The sequence below is a fragment of the Botrytis byssoidea genome, assembly GCF_014898295.1.
Source record: "Botrytis byssoidea strain MUCL 94 chromosome Unknown BBYS_013, whole genome shotgun sequence".
Lineage (NCBI taxonomy): Eukaryota > Fungi > Ascomycota > Leotiomycetes > Helotiales > Sclerotiniaceae > Botrytis > Botrytis byssoidea.
In genome coordinates, this window is record NW_024065854.1 from 398405 (window position 1) to 414386 (window position 15982).

The following is a 15982-nucleotide window of genomic DNA, read 5'->3' on the forward strand; positions in this document are numbered from 1 at the left end:
GTCTTCTTACTACTCCCTCCCTTAAATAGATAGGTATAGGTATAACTTACTAAAGAATTCTTCCTTCTTCTACCAGTACTTATCCCACTCAAATCATCATCACCATCTTTCAACAGTCACCAAACAATGAAGGATCCATACATTCCACATATTCCATAGGTATATATAGATATTCACGTACTCACTCACCATAAACCCTTTTCCCATCAGTGGCACTCATCCACCACTCATCCTCCACTCAACCCCCCCCACTATTACCGACCATAAAGCACAACAAAGCTAGGGTATCTACCCATATCAAATCAAATCAAATTAAATCAATAAAATAAAATAAATAAACTCTCCGCAAACACAACTTTGGAAATACTGAGCCACGCTCTAGAATGACATCTCTGTAGAATAAAATAAAATAAAATAAAAATATCTAGTACCTAGGTATCTATTGTATCAATCTGTACGTGTCTATCAATTTGCCGACGAATCGAACTTCCTTCGACTGCGACTGCGACTGCGATTGGGATTGGGATCTGCAGATGCTGAGATGTGGGAAATGCCCTTGTGGGATGGATGTTATGATATGATGTGATTACTAAACAGGCAACCTTGTGGTTTTCCGGTACGTGCCAGAGAATCAATTGATGGATGGGATGGGATGGACTTCTCAGCATAAAATCTCAGGTCTATATATCCCAACCCCAACCCAACCCCAACAACTAGATGGAGCCGGATGTGGAATTGTAGAAGTGGGATGGGATGGGATGGGATGGGATGGGATGGGATAGGTTGGAGAAAGTAAAGATCTTATGGGTAGGTATGTAATTGGGTAGATGTGGTTTTGATACCTGATGTTTTATATCATTATTACAATCATTAGAAAATAGAGACACAAGTATCAGACAGAGGAGATTCAACACCATATTCTACCAGGACAATCTATCAGGAAACTTTCACGTTCCCATTGCGCCCCTCCTATCCCCTCCACATGCAGAGAAGGGATACAATATACATGTAGATTTAAAGTAGCGATCATCTAGAGCTCCTTTCCTCTTCTGTTCGTTGAGATCACAATCATTGATTGTGGGTTGATCATGTTGATGTTGATGTTGATGTTAATTCAATCCTCTTTTGATTACTAGGTAGTCAATTCAATCATTCCGTCGGCCATTCATTCATCCATTCAATTAATACTCGGGTATAGATATCAAGTATTGTTGTACTGATCAATACCAATACCAATACCAATATATCTACCAAGATAGTACCATACTAATCCATTCACACCTCCTCCCTCCTCTCCACTTTATCTACTATTACTATCTACTATCTACTATCTACTATTTACTATCTACTATTTACTATTTATTATTTACTATTTATTATTTACTATTTACTATCTATTATCTACTATCCTACTATTTATTATCTACTATTATTACTTATTATCTACTATTATTACTTACTATCTACTATTTATTACTTATTACCTACTATCTACTAATATCTATTTCTATTTCCATTTCTTTTCCTTCCTTCTCTCTCTCTCTCTCTTTCTCTCCCTCTCTCTTCCCCCAAAAATCCGGTAGCGAGACCCCAATTCCCAATTCTCCAATTCCCAATCCCAAAAATCCAAAAGAAAAAACCCCCAAGAGCCACCAACCAGCCACTGCAAATCACCTACCACGAATCCCCAATCCCAAGTTGCGAATTGCGAATTGCGAACCACCAATAAAATTAGTAAACTTCCCACCTACCTACTTCCCCAACTACCTACTTCCCACCTACTACCTACCCGAGCTACCCACCAACTACCTACCTATAAACTTCTTCGCAGAATAAGAACTACCTACCTAGGTACACCATTACCTACCTACCTACCTACCTAGGTATCTACCTAGCATGAACCAATGCATAAATGAACACGAAAATGAACAAATGCATAATTGCATAAAACACACAACCACCTAATGCCTTCCCAAGTTCCTTGAACTACCTCTCTATCTACCAACCTACTCTATAGACTATAATATACCGAGCCAGGTAAACCCAGACCCCAACACAAGACAAGACAAGTCAAGATATTATAATATATTATGCTATACCTATATGCCATACCATGAACAAATAACAAATAAAAAATCATCACCTCGGCAGTCTATCTATCTAATAAGTATCCAAATGTCTGCCGCTTTAACATTTCCACTTCCAAGAGACGGATTTCCGTGATGAAATCACCATTTCAGTTCATTTCATCCTCTTCCCCTTCCCTTCCCTCCATTTCCCTCCTGTAGTATCACCAGAAATTATTCTCAACATACAATTTACACTATACACATACAACATACAAGCCACCCCTTCTCTCAGAAATAAATTAGGTATTCGCACATACTATAAAAAAGCATCACATGCACACATTCAATCGTCCCGCTTCATTTTACATGCTCTAAAATTGTTGAATAGATTCATTGGTATTGACATCGTCTATGAGATCTTGAGAAATAGGTAAGCAAGTACCAAGATAGGATGATATAAAAAACATATCCCTAGAGAAATAGTAAAAATAAAAGATCATTGCCAATCATAAAATACCCCCCTTGAACACCCTACCACACCAGTTGTAACCATCAAAATGGGGATCCGCCCCTCCTCCAAGTCTATAGAGGATTGAAAGAAACAAGTAAACCAAATCGTAACCAGACGGGTGACCTCCTATGTCAAAATGCCTTCCCAAAAGAAATATATCCTGTCAAAAGATGACCCTCTATTCCTTTACTTCATGTTGGTCTGAGAATACATCTCCGTGCGACTTTTTCGTTGCATCTTGTGTCATGGCTGATAAACTACCATCCAATTTTCGACCAGTGTCGGGAGGATCACTAAAGGGTCCTTGGGGTGTGATTGGGGTGCCATCTTCGATTAAGGTGATAGCATTAGAGTCTCGGGGAAATAATGATGATGGGACTCCTTTCGCTTTTGTAGGTTCAGGTGAAGTTGCTTTTGACAAGCTAGAGTTAACTCGAATGACTTGTGGTTTGGTCATTGTCGCAGCACTAGCAGCATTCAAGAATGTACTGCCTACAGAGAACGCTGGACTAGGTGGGTTTTCAGAGTATTTTTTGAAGTCGATGCTTGGAACTGGAGGTGTGATGGTGCCACCTGATGAACTTCCTCCTGCTTTGTTTACACTGACAACAGCTGCTTTTCCTCGAATGACTGTCTGCGCTGGAACTGGTGAGACGATAGCTTGTTTTCCGTAGATAGTAGATGCCACACTATTTCGTGCGTACGAGTTTCGTTCCCCAATTCCACTAATTCCACTATATGTTGAGTCACGTAGATCTCCTGGCATGAAGAAATGTTCTTGCTCATATCTTGGCGATCCAGATGAGTTTGATAAAGCAATTGGGATCGGAGGAACTGGAGGAACAAGAAGACCTGGAGTGGATGGAGTGGATCTGTTGGTAACACCTGGGATGTATGCGATCTGAATGATGTTCGATGCTCGTGTAAGCACTGTAGATGCAATTGATCCAACGGTGTGTGTAGAAGCTCTTGCGTCCCTTCGCATTGCGAAATCTTTCTCTGCATTGGCCTGCTCTTGGTTCTCTATCCAATCATCTTGCTCGAATTGTTGTCGCTTCGTCTTGATGCAAAACCTCCATACAAGATAAGTAACAGCTGCGACAGCTAAAACACCTCCGATAACTCCTCCCGCAATAGCGCCTGAATTTGGACCGGATTTCGATGACGAAGAGGAACTAACAGTCGTCGAAGGTGCAGCAGAAGAAGCGACACACACTGTCTGTTGACATGCTGTACAAGTTGGTGGGACGAGGGAACAAATCTCATCATCGGCACAACTCGGACATGCTGGACTGGCTCCATCGCATTCGACACATCTTCGAAAAAGAGTAGGGAAGGATGCTGCAATTGATTAGCAACATATCGTTACCTTCCGAAGAATTTCACCTACATTCGTAATACGCCATCTTTTCCGGTGCTAATTGCGATATGCTGTTGTGCCGTATTGAAAAAATTGAGAGTGAACCAGTCAAGGTTGGTTTGGGATAAATCCAGGAAATCGAAAGGTGTTGGTAATTGAAGGCTTGGCCTGTCTATAGTTGTTGGTTGAAGACAACAGAAGAGAGCCGGCTCGAGAAAGGTGAGTGGTGGGAAAATAAAATAAAATGTCGAATTGGGTATAAGCTACGAGAGCGATGAAATGAAAAATCGTAAAAGTAAAGATGAATTGATCGAAACTCAAATGGTTATTGCCGGCGCTGAAAGAACGAGGTGATACAATAGGATACGGTACGGTTGCGATGTGAAGTTGGAAAGTAAAGTAGGCAAGATTTAAAACGAATGTTGGTTTGAGCGAACTCTTATTATTGCGGTCGTAAACAAGGTCGATTACGACTCCATCTACATTGACGACTGAAATCTAGACCGACGATGAGGGGAATTAAACGGTCAAACTGGTAGTCGTGATGATCATTTGCGATGAAAAGTGATGGTGTAGATGAGATTGGGTTGAATTGATGGAGATCAATCTATCATTAGTAAGTAGCACATTGTATGTTCGACGAGTAGTAGTTGGAGTTGGTCAGGAATCAAAGAAGCAAACTCAGGCAGATTTTCCTGGAATTTGGCGGTTGAGGGCGAGAATAGCGAGGAAAAATGGATCTAATTTACTTTTGGTTTAGAGTGTTGGGGGGGGGGGGGGGGGGTAGGGGGGCCTAGGCTTGATGGTTTGATAGGCTTGTAAAGTGTATGGGAATGGGAAGGGGAATGAATGGGTTCTCCTTCATAAGATGGATGGAATATATGGGTTATATGGGACGCTCTGTGTCATTACGTTTGATGCCAGGGGGAAGAAGGAGACTTATTACAAAATGTGAGAGAAAAAAAACTAATCTCCAATGTTTTATATATCAGATGAAACGGGACAAAACCTTTGTGAAAGTTGGCTAGGTAACATATCATTGTATCATTATATACCTATCTATATATGAATGCACCATAGATTTCGAAGGAAATTCAAGAAACCTCCTTGCGTGGTCCAAATTTGAGCAACGGTGTTATGGTATAGTCTTCATAGAGGTCAATAGAGGTATCACCGTGTCCGTTGCTGTGCCATTTAATATCTATTCACACCATGCCATGTCTAGAGCTAGCTACTCAGGTACCTAGATGATAAATATCGCTTGCTCTCCTGCTTCAATCAGCAACAATGACAACCTCATACTGATAGGTAGAGATCTTTGATTGTCCTGATCTGATTCAGTGAGAGTAAATTATATTGAGGAAGCATACGCGGTATGTGTTCAATGAAATCTATAACCGTTGGCAAATTATACGGATAATTTTAATCATGTTCCTCGCGGCCCGCGTCTTGGTAATGTAGATCAATAGCTCTGGAATTTCAGATCTTTAATATCTACAGTGAGCAAACAACAAGTCAGCTAGAAAGGTCTGCGGTTCCATCGTGCTACGTAGAAGCTAGAGTATCGTTGTTTGTAAGATTTGTGTGAATTTTGGAAGAATGAAACACCACAGACGTAAATAAGGTACCTGAGCTTTGCGAACAAGAGATCAGACGTTTTCAGGAGTCATTGACGTATTAATGCTTCGGCATTGCTATTGATATTGTATGGATTTGTCAACTGGAAATCGAATGAAGGTTGTTTTCTCCCAAACTCTGAAGCAGCTAATGAATGCTTAAAGGGTGCTTCGGTAAAGATTACCATCAGACAACAGTAACCCGTGCGGGCTGACGAGAAATTGCAACACACTGGATTTTCAATAATTTAGTAAGGATGTCCGCTCATAATGGATACCCAGTATTCCATAGGCATTCTCGAAGCATTCAAGCAATCTTCTTCATTTTCGATGATCAGGCAAAGCAGAATTTTCATCCTACTAAGTTGTGTGGAAGCGTGGGAGCACCTTAAAACCCAGGCCACAATCCCCCCTGAATTTTAGTTGCCGTTGAATTGGCTTTTAAGTTCTCCTTCCCTACTCGCTATTTGGGATGTTTCCACTTTACACCTGTAGATGAGGCATCATCCATCATGAATGAGATATAATCAGTCAGTGAACAAACATGGAATGAAGCTGTTGTCAACATCCACAACACTACGTACTGACAGTCTGCAGCTAAATACTCTACTGTATACACCATTTTGGATGTATCCATATCCATATCCTTATCCTTATCCTAATAAGAGCTTTCATTCCCACCGTCCACAGATTCAGGAACTTTCCTTGGTCCGTCTAGTATTTTACCCCATTTCATTAGCTTCTTCTAGAATAGTACAGAGTCTATTAATAGACAGAGCAATACCTGACATTCGGGAAGTAGCCGCGGCGGTGGCGCTGAATAATGTACAGAGCAACTCTGTCAGACGCTGCCAACGACTTGTTTGTTTGGATGCTAGAAGGTAATGATGACTTCTTTGAATTTATAGTAAGTTTAAGGATAAGACCTTGTGTATGATTGATGACCATTCCTCTCCAATGAGAAAAGCCCTTCATATTATACGATGATGTACAAGACTTGTGATGTGGTTGATCCAACATTTCATAGGCAGGTGAGCTATAACAGCTGAAACCGAAGCGCAAAAATAACCAATGATCTCAAATGATTATCAGACCAAAACGCTGGTTAAAGGGGTTAAGCTTGTACCCCATAGCATTGCATTCTGTAAACGCGACTTTTCCAAGGAGGTAGTTAATATTACACGACATGCCATATGCCATGAATTCGTTGTGAAGTACGAATCAGTGCAGCGGCAAAAAGATCTTCGGAGAGGAGCTTCGAAAAAGATCCAAGCCTTCCTCGTCCTTCAACATGTTTACAGTAATACGAGATAGTTGTAGATATGTACACGCAATGCTGAACTTCGAGAATGAAGATTGGATAATTGAAAATGAGCCGCAGCATAGGGATGGGTAATGATGATGCATATGGATAGATTTACAATTGGATTCAATAAACTTTTAGGGTTGAGGCGCAGTTAATATGCCTATTGCATATTAGTCTTTTCTCGACCCCACTACAGCTAAATATAATAATAAGCTTATCAACACTCTTATAAGTTTCTTGATTTTTAAGATCTATTCTATATTTATATTACATAGCTTTTAGAATTCTTAAAATTATTCGAATTATTAATATCTCTTCAATTATTCAAATCTCTTAAATCTTTAAAATTCTCTCGATTATTTAACACGTTTCAACTGCTTGATAATTTGAATCCTTACAATTATTTAAATTTCTTAAACATATTAAATTACTTAAACCTATTTATTTCTTAAAAGCGTTTTGATTATTCAAATTATCTCAACTATTTATATCATTTAATTATTTTCAAATCATTTAAATATTTAAAATCAATTAAATATTTGAAATGATTTGAATCTTTGAAATAATTTGAATCTTTGAAGTTATATAAATATTTATCATTTTTTGAATATTTAAATCTCTTAAAATATTTAAATTATTTACTTCTTCTAAACCATTTAGATTATTCGAATCTTTAAAATCATTCAAACTATTTAAACATTTAAATCCTTGAAATCGTTTGAATATCTAAGTTATTTAAAATTATCAAAAGGTAATCATTAATTATGTTCATATAACTTAGATATGAATAACATTTGGAAATATGTATATTAGAGCGTTTTCTATGTCGCTATTCATAATTATATCATTTGTATAGCTCACTGATTCACTATTGTTTCATTGGTTCAAATTTCCCTATTCTACTTCATTTCGCCTTACCAGCACTCAAAAATTGGTAAAGAATGCTTTCAGGGTTCTGAATAACCCAAGAATAATTGAAGGGATCTGAAAATAGCGGAGACCAAGACAACAAACTAAATCATAAGGAATCCATTCCATCCCTCCTATTTTTTTATTGACTTCAAGAATCTGAAACAGGGTTGCTTTTTTATTACCCTTTCTGAGCCTTTCTTCATATCTTCACCACTTCACCACTTCATATTCTGAGAGGAGAAGATTAATCCATCATTCTTTTCTTCTTTGACTTCTTCTTCTTATTCCATCTTCAATACTGAGGTACCATCACTGGTATCTTACATTTTTGACTGATTCCTTTATTTCTGAATCAAAAGAAAGAATTCTGAGTTGAACTACATTCGCTCTTTTACTTAGGTTGCCAAGGAGAGGGTCGATTCGATCTATCTGACCGTCCGTTCCTGAAGCCCACGGATTGACACCGCCATACGAGAGTATACCTCTGAATCTTGGACACAACCAACATTCCTCTTTAGATCTATTTCTCATTCATCAAGTATTGATAAAATCTCAAAGATTTTGTCAGTATTAATATTACACTTACCATTTGTATAATCTCGATCACTTAACAAAGAGTTCTTGATCATTTTCCACAACCATGGCATACTCTGGAAACGGAGGCTATGATGAGCACAAGCTCCAGGACCTTCCACCTGGAGGGGGTAACGTAAGTTTTGAGACTTCTTTCATCTCGCAGATTGTAGGAAAGCCTTCTCTAACCACAGTTTTTGCAGTACCATCATCCTCAAGATGAAGAGGAAGGTGCTTTGCCTTTACTCGATTCTGGAGGACACGGCGGCCCGTTCAATAGCCCTTATGACTCTCACTCTCAAGGAGGTCTTCGAGCGAACACTCCTCCCGTTAGACCTGTTTCTGCCTACAGTCTTACAGAAACGTATGCGAACGATCCACAACCATACAGCAGCGATTACAATTCATCCCACACATACAATGAGCAATTAGAAGATAACCCATACCCACGAACCGAAACCCCTTTGTCACGAGCTGAGACGACCTCCACAGAGGCATGGAGACAACGACAAGCCCCTCAAGCTGGAGGCCTCAAACGTTATGCTACAAGAAAAGTGAAGCTTGTACAAGGAAGCGTTTTGAGTGTTGATCATCCAGTACCCAGTGCTATCAAAAATGCCATTCAGCAAAAATACAGAAACGATTTGGAAGGTGGCAGCGAGGAATTCACACATATGCGTTACACCGCTGCAACTTGCGATCCCGATGAGTTTACTTTGAAAAATGGTTACAATCTGAGACCTGCCATGTACAATCGTCATACTGAGTTGCTCATCGCCGTTACCTATTACAACGAAGATAAACAGTTGACTGCACGTACTCTTCACGGTGTCATGCAAAATATCCGCGATATTGTCAACCTCAAAAAATCTGATTTCTGGAATGTTGGTGGACCAGCATGGCAAAAAATTGTTGTCTGCCTTGTTTTCGATGGTATCGACCCTTGCGACAAAGATACACTTGATGTTCTTGCTACTATTGGTATTTACCAAGATGGTGTCATGAAGAAAGATGTCGATGGAAAGGAGACCGTTGCTCATGTTTTCGAATATACAACACAACTGTCGGTCACGGCTAGTCAACAACTTATCCGCCCAACCGAGGGTGACGCCAACTGCCTTCCTCCGGTACAAATGATGTTTTGCTTGAAAGCAAAGAACACAAAGAAGATCAACTCCCATAGATGGTTGTTCAATGCGTTTGGTCGTCTTCTTAACCCGGAAGTCTGCATCCTTTTGGATGCCGGTACCAAGCCAGGACCTAAATCACTTTTGTCTTTGTGGGAAGGGTTCTACAACGACAAAGATCTAGGAGGTGCTTGCGGAGAGATACACGCTATGCTCGGGAAAGGTAAAATGCGGTTTATTGAATTCTAATGCAGCCAGATGTGCTAATTCAAACATAGGGGGCAAAAAGCTTCTCAACCCGCTTGTTGCGGGTCAAAACTTCGAGTACAAGATCAGTAATATTCTTGACAAGCCTCTAGAGAGTTCTTTCGGATACGTCAGTGTGTTGCCGGGAGCTTTCTCTGCATATCGATTCCGAGCTATCATGGGACGACCTCTTGAACAATACTTCCACGGAGATCACACTTTGTCCAAGATTCTTGGAAAGAAGGGTATTGAGGGAATGAACATTTTCAAGAAGAACATGTTCTTGGCTGAGGACAGAATTCTCTGTTTCGAGCTTGTAGCCAAGGCTGGTAGCAAGTGGCATTTGACTTATATCAAGGCAGCTAAAGGAGAAACTGATGTACCCGAAGGAGCTGCCGAATTTATCGGTCAACGTAGAAGATGGCTTAACGGTTCTTTTGCAGCAGGAATGTATTCCATCATGCATTTCGGCAGAATGTAAGTTTCTACGTGAGGGCGTACTTTGAGTGTCAATAACTAACATCTTTTATAGGTACAAGAGTGGACACAATATTGTCCGCATGTTCTTCTTGCATATTCAATTCTTATACAACGTCTTCTCCAACATTCTCAGTTGGTTCATGTTATCTTCTTTCTGGCTCACAACTACTGTTATTATGGATCTCGTCGGTACCCCTACCGCCGCTTCGGACACTACTGCCCTTCACCATGGCTGGCCTTTCGGTGATACTGCTACCCCCATCGTCAACACGATTCTGAAATATCTCTACCTGGGATTCCTACTCGTTCAATTCATTCTGGCTCTTGGTAATCGACCTAAAGGATCTAAGGTTACTTATATCGTATCCTTTATCGTCTTTGGTGTTATCAATCTCTATGTTCTTGTCCTATCCATGTATCTGGTCGTTCGTGCTTTCTCGTCAGGAGAAAGTCTTGATACTAGTAACGCGAAAGATTTCTTTGAGAGTTTCTTCGGAAGTAGTTCGAGTTCCGGAGCTGGTATCATTATTCTCGCTTTAGCTGCTACATTTGGATTGTACTTCGTTGCATCCTTCATGTATATGGATCCATGGCACATGTTTCATTCCTTCGGGCCATACTTGTTACTCATGTCATCTTATATCAACATTCTCATGGTATACGCTTTCAGTAATTGGCACGATGTTTCTTGGGGTACCAAGGGATCTGATAAGGCAGAGGCTCTTCCGTCAGCTAAAACTACGAAGGTTGATGGTAAAGCAGCAGTTATTGAAGAAATTGACAGACCGCAAGAGGATATTGATAGTCAGTTTGAGGCAACCGTCAAGCGTGCTCTTAAGCCATTCGTTCCTGAAGTTGAAGATGAGAGCAAGACCTTGGAGGATTCTTACAAATCTTTCAGAACCAAGCTTTTGATCTCTTGGGTATTCTCAAACGCTTTGTTGGCTGTTGCTATCACGAGTGACAGTGTTGATAGATTTGGTTTCGGAGTGAGTTATTATATGCCGACAATAGTTTGAATCTCTCAGCTAACATTATCTTCAGAATACTGCATCAATTAGAACTGCCAAGTTCTTCGAAGTCCTGCTTTACTCAACGGCTTTCTTGGCGCTTGTTCGTTTCCTCGGGTGTTCTTACTTCTTGTTCAAGTCTGGTATCATGTGCTGCTTCATGAGACGCTAGACGAGACTAAAACCATATATACTCTAGAAACGAATATTGGTATTAGTACCACTAAAAGGTCACGAGTAATAAATGTTTCTTTTTCAAAAAATTGGGGGGCGGAGAGGAGGATGGGCCCTTTCTACGGCGGAGCGTGAGCACCTATCATTGGAAAGGAATCAGCGCTTGAATCTACAGCAAGTAACCATTTTTTGCATTTTTGTTTGCACATATGGGAGCTTTGAGACTTTTTTCTTCTTCCTAGGCGGTCTCTCTATATTGCATGTTTGAGTAGGCGTTTCCGTTTAATACTATTGAATACCCTTATGAATGAATAACCATTCGTATCTATTGAGTTAGATGTTATCTCATCAAAAATCCAATGTGCACTGTAGCAAACTATAAGAGAATGAGCAATTTGATACAGAACCTACATGTGGCACAAAACGGGTTGGCCACTCGCGTGACGCTTTTGATAAGAAATCAAACCCCGCCAGCCCGCCAGTTCACCAGCCCGCCTCAAATCTTTCGGCAAGGCGTCAGCAACCAAAATTCCTACTGTAGCAGCCGTATTATTGTATATTTGACAAGGCACAACATTCTATAACATCGTTTTGATACAAGAGACTGGAACTATTCACTTTCTCCAAGTTCATATACTTTTATAACTGGGTACAAAAAGACCCTCTCGCTTACTCTTCTCTCATTGTTAAACGTCATTTCTCAAACATTATTTCAATACCTACAATATAAATCTCAACTTCCCAACTCCAGAATCGCACTCTCAACACTTCAGTTGAAAAGTCACCAATAGTCAAGATGTTGAAGATATGGTCTATGGTATGTGCGCATCAGAACTGGAATTTCGGGTACGATGTGGAACGCGTTCGGAATACTGATATTGCTCGCAGAAACAAAAACAGCAGCAGGAGGCAAATGCCGATGCTGCTGCGGGTATTAAGAAGAAGAAGGTTACGGCCGCACAACTTAGATTGCAGAAAGGTAAGAGGAATAGATTCCAAGCTCTTGAGTGTACACGGAAGGGCACAGAATGAGATTGTACTGGGCATGCATGTGTGAGGACTAACATCGTGCGCTGTCAGATATTGCTGAAATGTCGCTGCCCTCTACTATGCGCACCGATTTTCCCGACGAAGACGATATTCTCAACTTCTTTCTATACATCGAACCAGATGAAGGCATGTACAAGGGTGGAATCTTCAAATTCAAATTCGCTGTTCCGGAAACGTTCCCACACGAACCGCCCAAGGTCAACTGTGAACAGAAGATCTATCACCCAAACATCGATGTCGAGGGAAAAATTTGTTTGAATATTCTTAGGGAGGACTGGAAACCAGTGCTGAACTTACAAGCGATTGTTATAGGATTGCAGGTATGATTTTGGAAGCGGTTTTCATGGATATATATGATGTCTCTGATCTGCGAAATTACTTCATACTAACGACTGGATGAACAGTTCCTTTTTCTCGAACCAAACGCTTCGGATCCACTTAATAAGGAAGCTGCAGAGGATTTGAGATCAAACCGAGAGGGATTCAAGCGGAACGTAAGATCTGCTATGGGAGGTGGATCTGTAAAGAATGATACATTCGATAGAGTATTGAAGGTTTGAAGGGGAGAAGGCATACGATTAAACATTTACTATGCTTTCAATATGCATTATGCAACAATACAAACGATGTCAAGATAGGGTTATTCGATCCGGACAAGTACTACATTTCCAGCACCACGCACCAATGTGTAAGGTCGCAACATGAGGACGGGGGCATAACGGGCGTTATTTTTCTACTTGGAGATCGAGGACCTTTCATGTAGCCTTTTTGGCTGCTGATCTTATATCAGGCTTTGTGTTGTGGCTGTAGAAAGGATACATTGTGTTTGGGCCGGAGAGTAAGGGGGAAGTAGTCATTATTAGGGTTGATACAATGATTGAATGAATACATATAAACAGAGATCTCTCCAATCCAAGTAAAGGGGGGTGAGACGTCCAGAGCAATGACCAGCGGAGGACTACCGGAGCGTCATTTCATGAGTACATCTGATTCTGATGTCAACCCCTAGAGTATACCAACAAGTATTACGATCTCTCCGGTTTATGGAGGTATAGTGAAGGAGTCATATTTGCAAATGGGAACATTCTACTTGGTAACTTCGTCTATCTATCTCCACTACTGTTGTGAATTCATATATCGGGGTGTACTAGGCAAGTCGCAGCACGCGAGGCCAGTTTCTTGTAGTCAATCAATTGTAAACTAATACGAGCTATTTCACGGCTTGGACCGTGGCCGGAACAATACCGGAGGTTCATCTATCTATCCTTTCCTTTCAGACAGATGATCTAGATTGTCAGATTTGATATATATAATTTCGAAACGTAACTACCTACCCTCTACCAGTGCCTACGTACTAGATATTCATGGAATGGGTTGTGAATAGCTACCTATGTACGTGGGCATCTGTAGAAAGAATTATAACAATATAACAATATTTACAGATATTTAGAGCTTCTGTTATTTAGAGTTTTTTAAAAGTTGATAATTTGCCAAATTGAGTTCAGTTTTAAGACGCTTGTGCACACAAACTATCTTCACTTTCTACACGTCAAAATCAACAATTTTGTTGGACGATATTCACATTGAAATACAACCCGCACTGTTGGCTTGCCAAGACTTTCCCACCCACAGAAAGTGCGATACTGGAGAATACCCCTGTCAAAGGTACCTCCGGAACCGGGCAGGAAAATTTCCTAGCTACTGTTGCCCACAACAAAAAGACGAAGAGTCACATCTACAACTTTTTGACTTAAACCTCAAAATACCCTTTTGTTAATCTTCCTTTTTTTTTGAACTCCACTCACTTCTTCCTTCAAAATGGCTGCCCGTACATTTTCCAGAGTCGCTAGACCAGTTGCACGTCAATTGACTGCCCCAGCACGCAGAACCTTTGTCTCTGCTATCAATGCCTCAGCCAGACCTTCTGCTGCCCGTGCTGTTGTTGGAGCTTCCCAACAAGTCAGAGGTGTAAAGACCATTGACTTTGCTGGCACAAAGGAGAAGGTTTACGGTATGATTTCAGATTCAAATTTGGATATTAATGGAAACTGACAACTTCAACAGAGAGAGCCGACTGGCCAGTTGAGAGACTCCAGGTATGATTTACAACTTACAACCTTTGGCATTGACTTTTGCTAATATCTATCTTCCAGGAATACTTCAAGAATGACACAATGGCCATTATTGGTTACGGTTCCCAAGGACATGCTCAATCTTTGAACATGCGTGATAACGGTCTTAACGTCGTAGTCGGTGTACGAAAGAACGGTCAATCATGGAAGGATGCTCAACAAGATGGTTGGGTTCCAGGAAAGAACCTCTTCGAGGTTGATGAGGCTATCTCCAAGGGTACCATCATCATGAACTTGCTTTCTGATGCTGCTCAAAGTGAAACTTGGCCAGCACTTAAGCCCCAGATCACCAAGGGAAAGGTATGGACATATATTCAAGTCTCCAATGTTCAAAACTGACTTCTGCAGACTCTCTACTTCTCCCACGGTTTCTCCCCAGTCTTCAAGGACCAAACCAAGGTCGATGTCCCAACTGACGTTGATGTCATCCTCGTTGCACCAAAGGGATCTGGACGCACCGTCCGAACTCTCTTCCGTGAGGGTCGTGGTATCAACTCTTCCATCGCCGTTTTCCAAGATGTTACGGGTAAGGCACAAGAGAAGGCTATCGCTCTCGGTGTCGGTGTTGGATCTGGATACCTTTACGAGACCACCTTCGAGAAGGAGGTCTACTCCGACTTGTATGGTGAGCGTGGTTGCTTGATGGGTGGTATTCACGGTATGTTCCTCGCACAATACGAGGTTCTCCGTGAGCAAGGTCACAGCCCAAGTGAAGCTTTCAATGAGACTGTTGAGGAGGCTACTCAATCTTTGTACCCATTGATTGGTGCCAACGGTATGGACTGGATGTACGAGGCTTGCTCTACCACTGCTCGTCGTGGTGCTATCGATTGGTCCGGAAAGTTCAAGGATGCTTTGAAGCCAGTCTTCAACGACTTGTATGACTCCGTCAAGACCGGAAAAGAGACTCAAAGATCCCTTGAGTTCAACTCCCAAAAGGATTACCGTGAGAAGTATGAGGCTGAGATGAAGGAGATCCGTGATTTGGAGATCTGGAGAGCTGGAAAGGCTGTTCGGTAAGTTACAATCATTCATCACTACGTTATGTATAACCACTAATATTTCTATTAGTTCCCTCCGTCCTGAAAACAACTAAATGGATAGTTAATGGGGCCGTGGGGCTGGAGTTGCATATTTGAAATTGGGCCAATTGTATCATACTCTCATGACTTTCCGTTTTTTTTATCAACGGTATCTGGAATTAAAAGTTTAAGCCATTGAATTCATAAAAATTATATTTCCAATTGTTTAATAATTGACTATACTTGTGCACTTGTTCATACTTCCCTGTTCAGCCGAGATCGGCATGAATTTCACCAAACCAAATCATCCGGGCAATGCCCCGCCCCCACCATATCAATTATGCTATATGGTTAGCAACTGCACCCTTCCTTGACATTGCAATTTATTTCCAAT

The 15982-nt window shown here is 40.9% G+C and overlaps 4 protein-coding genes across 4 annotated transcripts; 3 read left to right on the forward strand and 1 right to left on the reverse strand.

Moving 5' to 3' along the window:
- Positions 1-2758: 2758 nt before the first annotated feature.
- On the reverse strand, positions 2759-3986 carry EAE97_006912 (uncharacterized protein; the record flags this gene model as incomplete). The annotated part of the gene is made up of 2 exons (XM_038877425.1): positions 2759-3921; positions 3971-3986. The coding sequence occupies 2 exons, from the start codon at positions 3984-3986 to the stop codon at positions 2759-2761; spliced, it is 1179 nt and encodes a 392-aa protein (XP_038731615.1).
- Positions 3987-8414: 4428 nt separating this feature from the next.
- Positions 8415-11382, forward strand: EAE97_006913 (uncharacterized protein; the record flags this gene model as incomplete). Its single annotated transcript, XM_038877426.1, has 5 exons — positions 8415-8483; positions 8551-9697; positions 9753-10197; positions 10253-11189; positions 11245-11382. The coding sequence occupies 5 exons, from the start codon at positions 8415-8417 to the stop codon at positions 11380-11382; spliced, it is 2736 nt and encodes a 911-aa protein (XP_038731616.1).
- Positions 11383-12180: 798 nt separating this feature from the next.
- EAE97_006914 (uncharacterized protein) lies at positions 12181-12994 on the forward strand (the record flags this gene model as incomplete). The annotated part of the gene is made up of 4 exons (XM_038877427.1): positions 12181-12201; positions 12273-12363; positions 12465-12754; positions 12839-12994. The coding sequence occupies 4 exons, from the start codon at positions 12181-12183 to the stop codon at positions 12992-12994; spliced, it is 558 nt and encodes a 185-aa protein (XP_038731617.1).
- A 1135-nt stretch (positions 12995-14129) lies between these two features.
- On the forward strand, positions 14130-15862 carry EAE97_006915 (uncharacterized protein). Its single transcript, XM_038877428.1, has 5 exons — positions 14130-14445; positions 14499-14530; positions 14588-14866; positions 14915-15582; positions 15638-15862. Exons 1-5 carry the CDS (start codon positions 14253-14255, stop codon positions 15660-15662), a joined length of 1197 nt encoding a protein of 398 aa, XP_038731618.1. The 5' UTR covers positions 14130-14252; the 3' UTR covers positions 15663-15862.
- Positions 15863-15982: the final 120 nt, after the last annotated feature.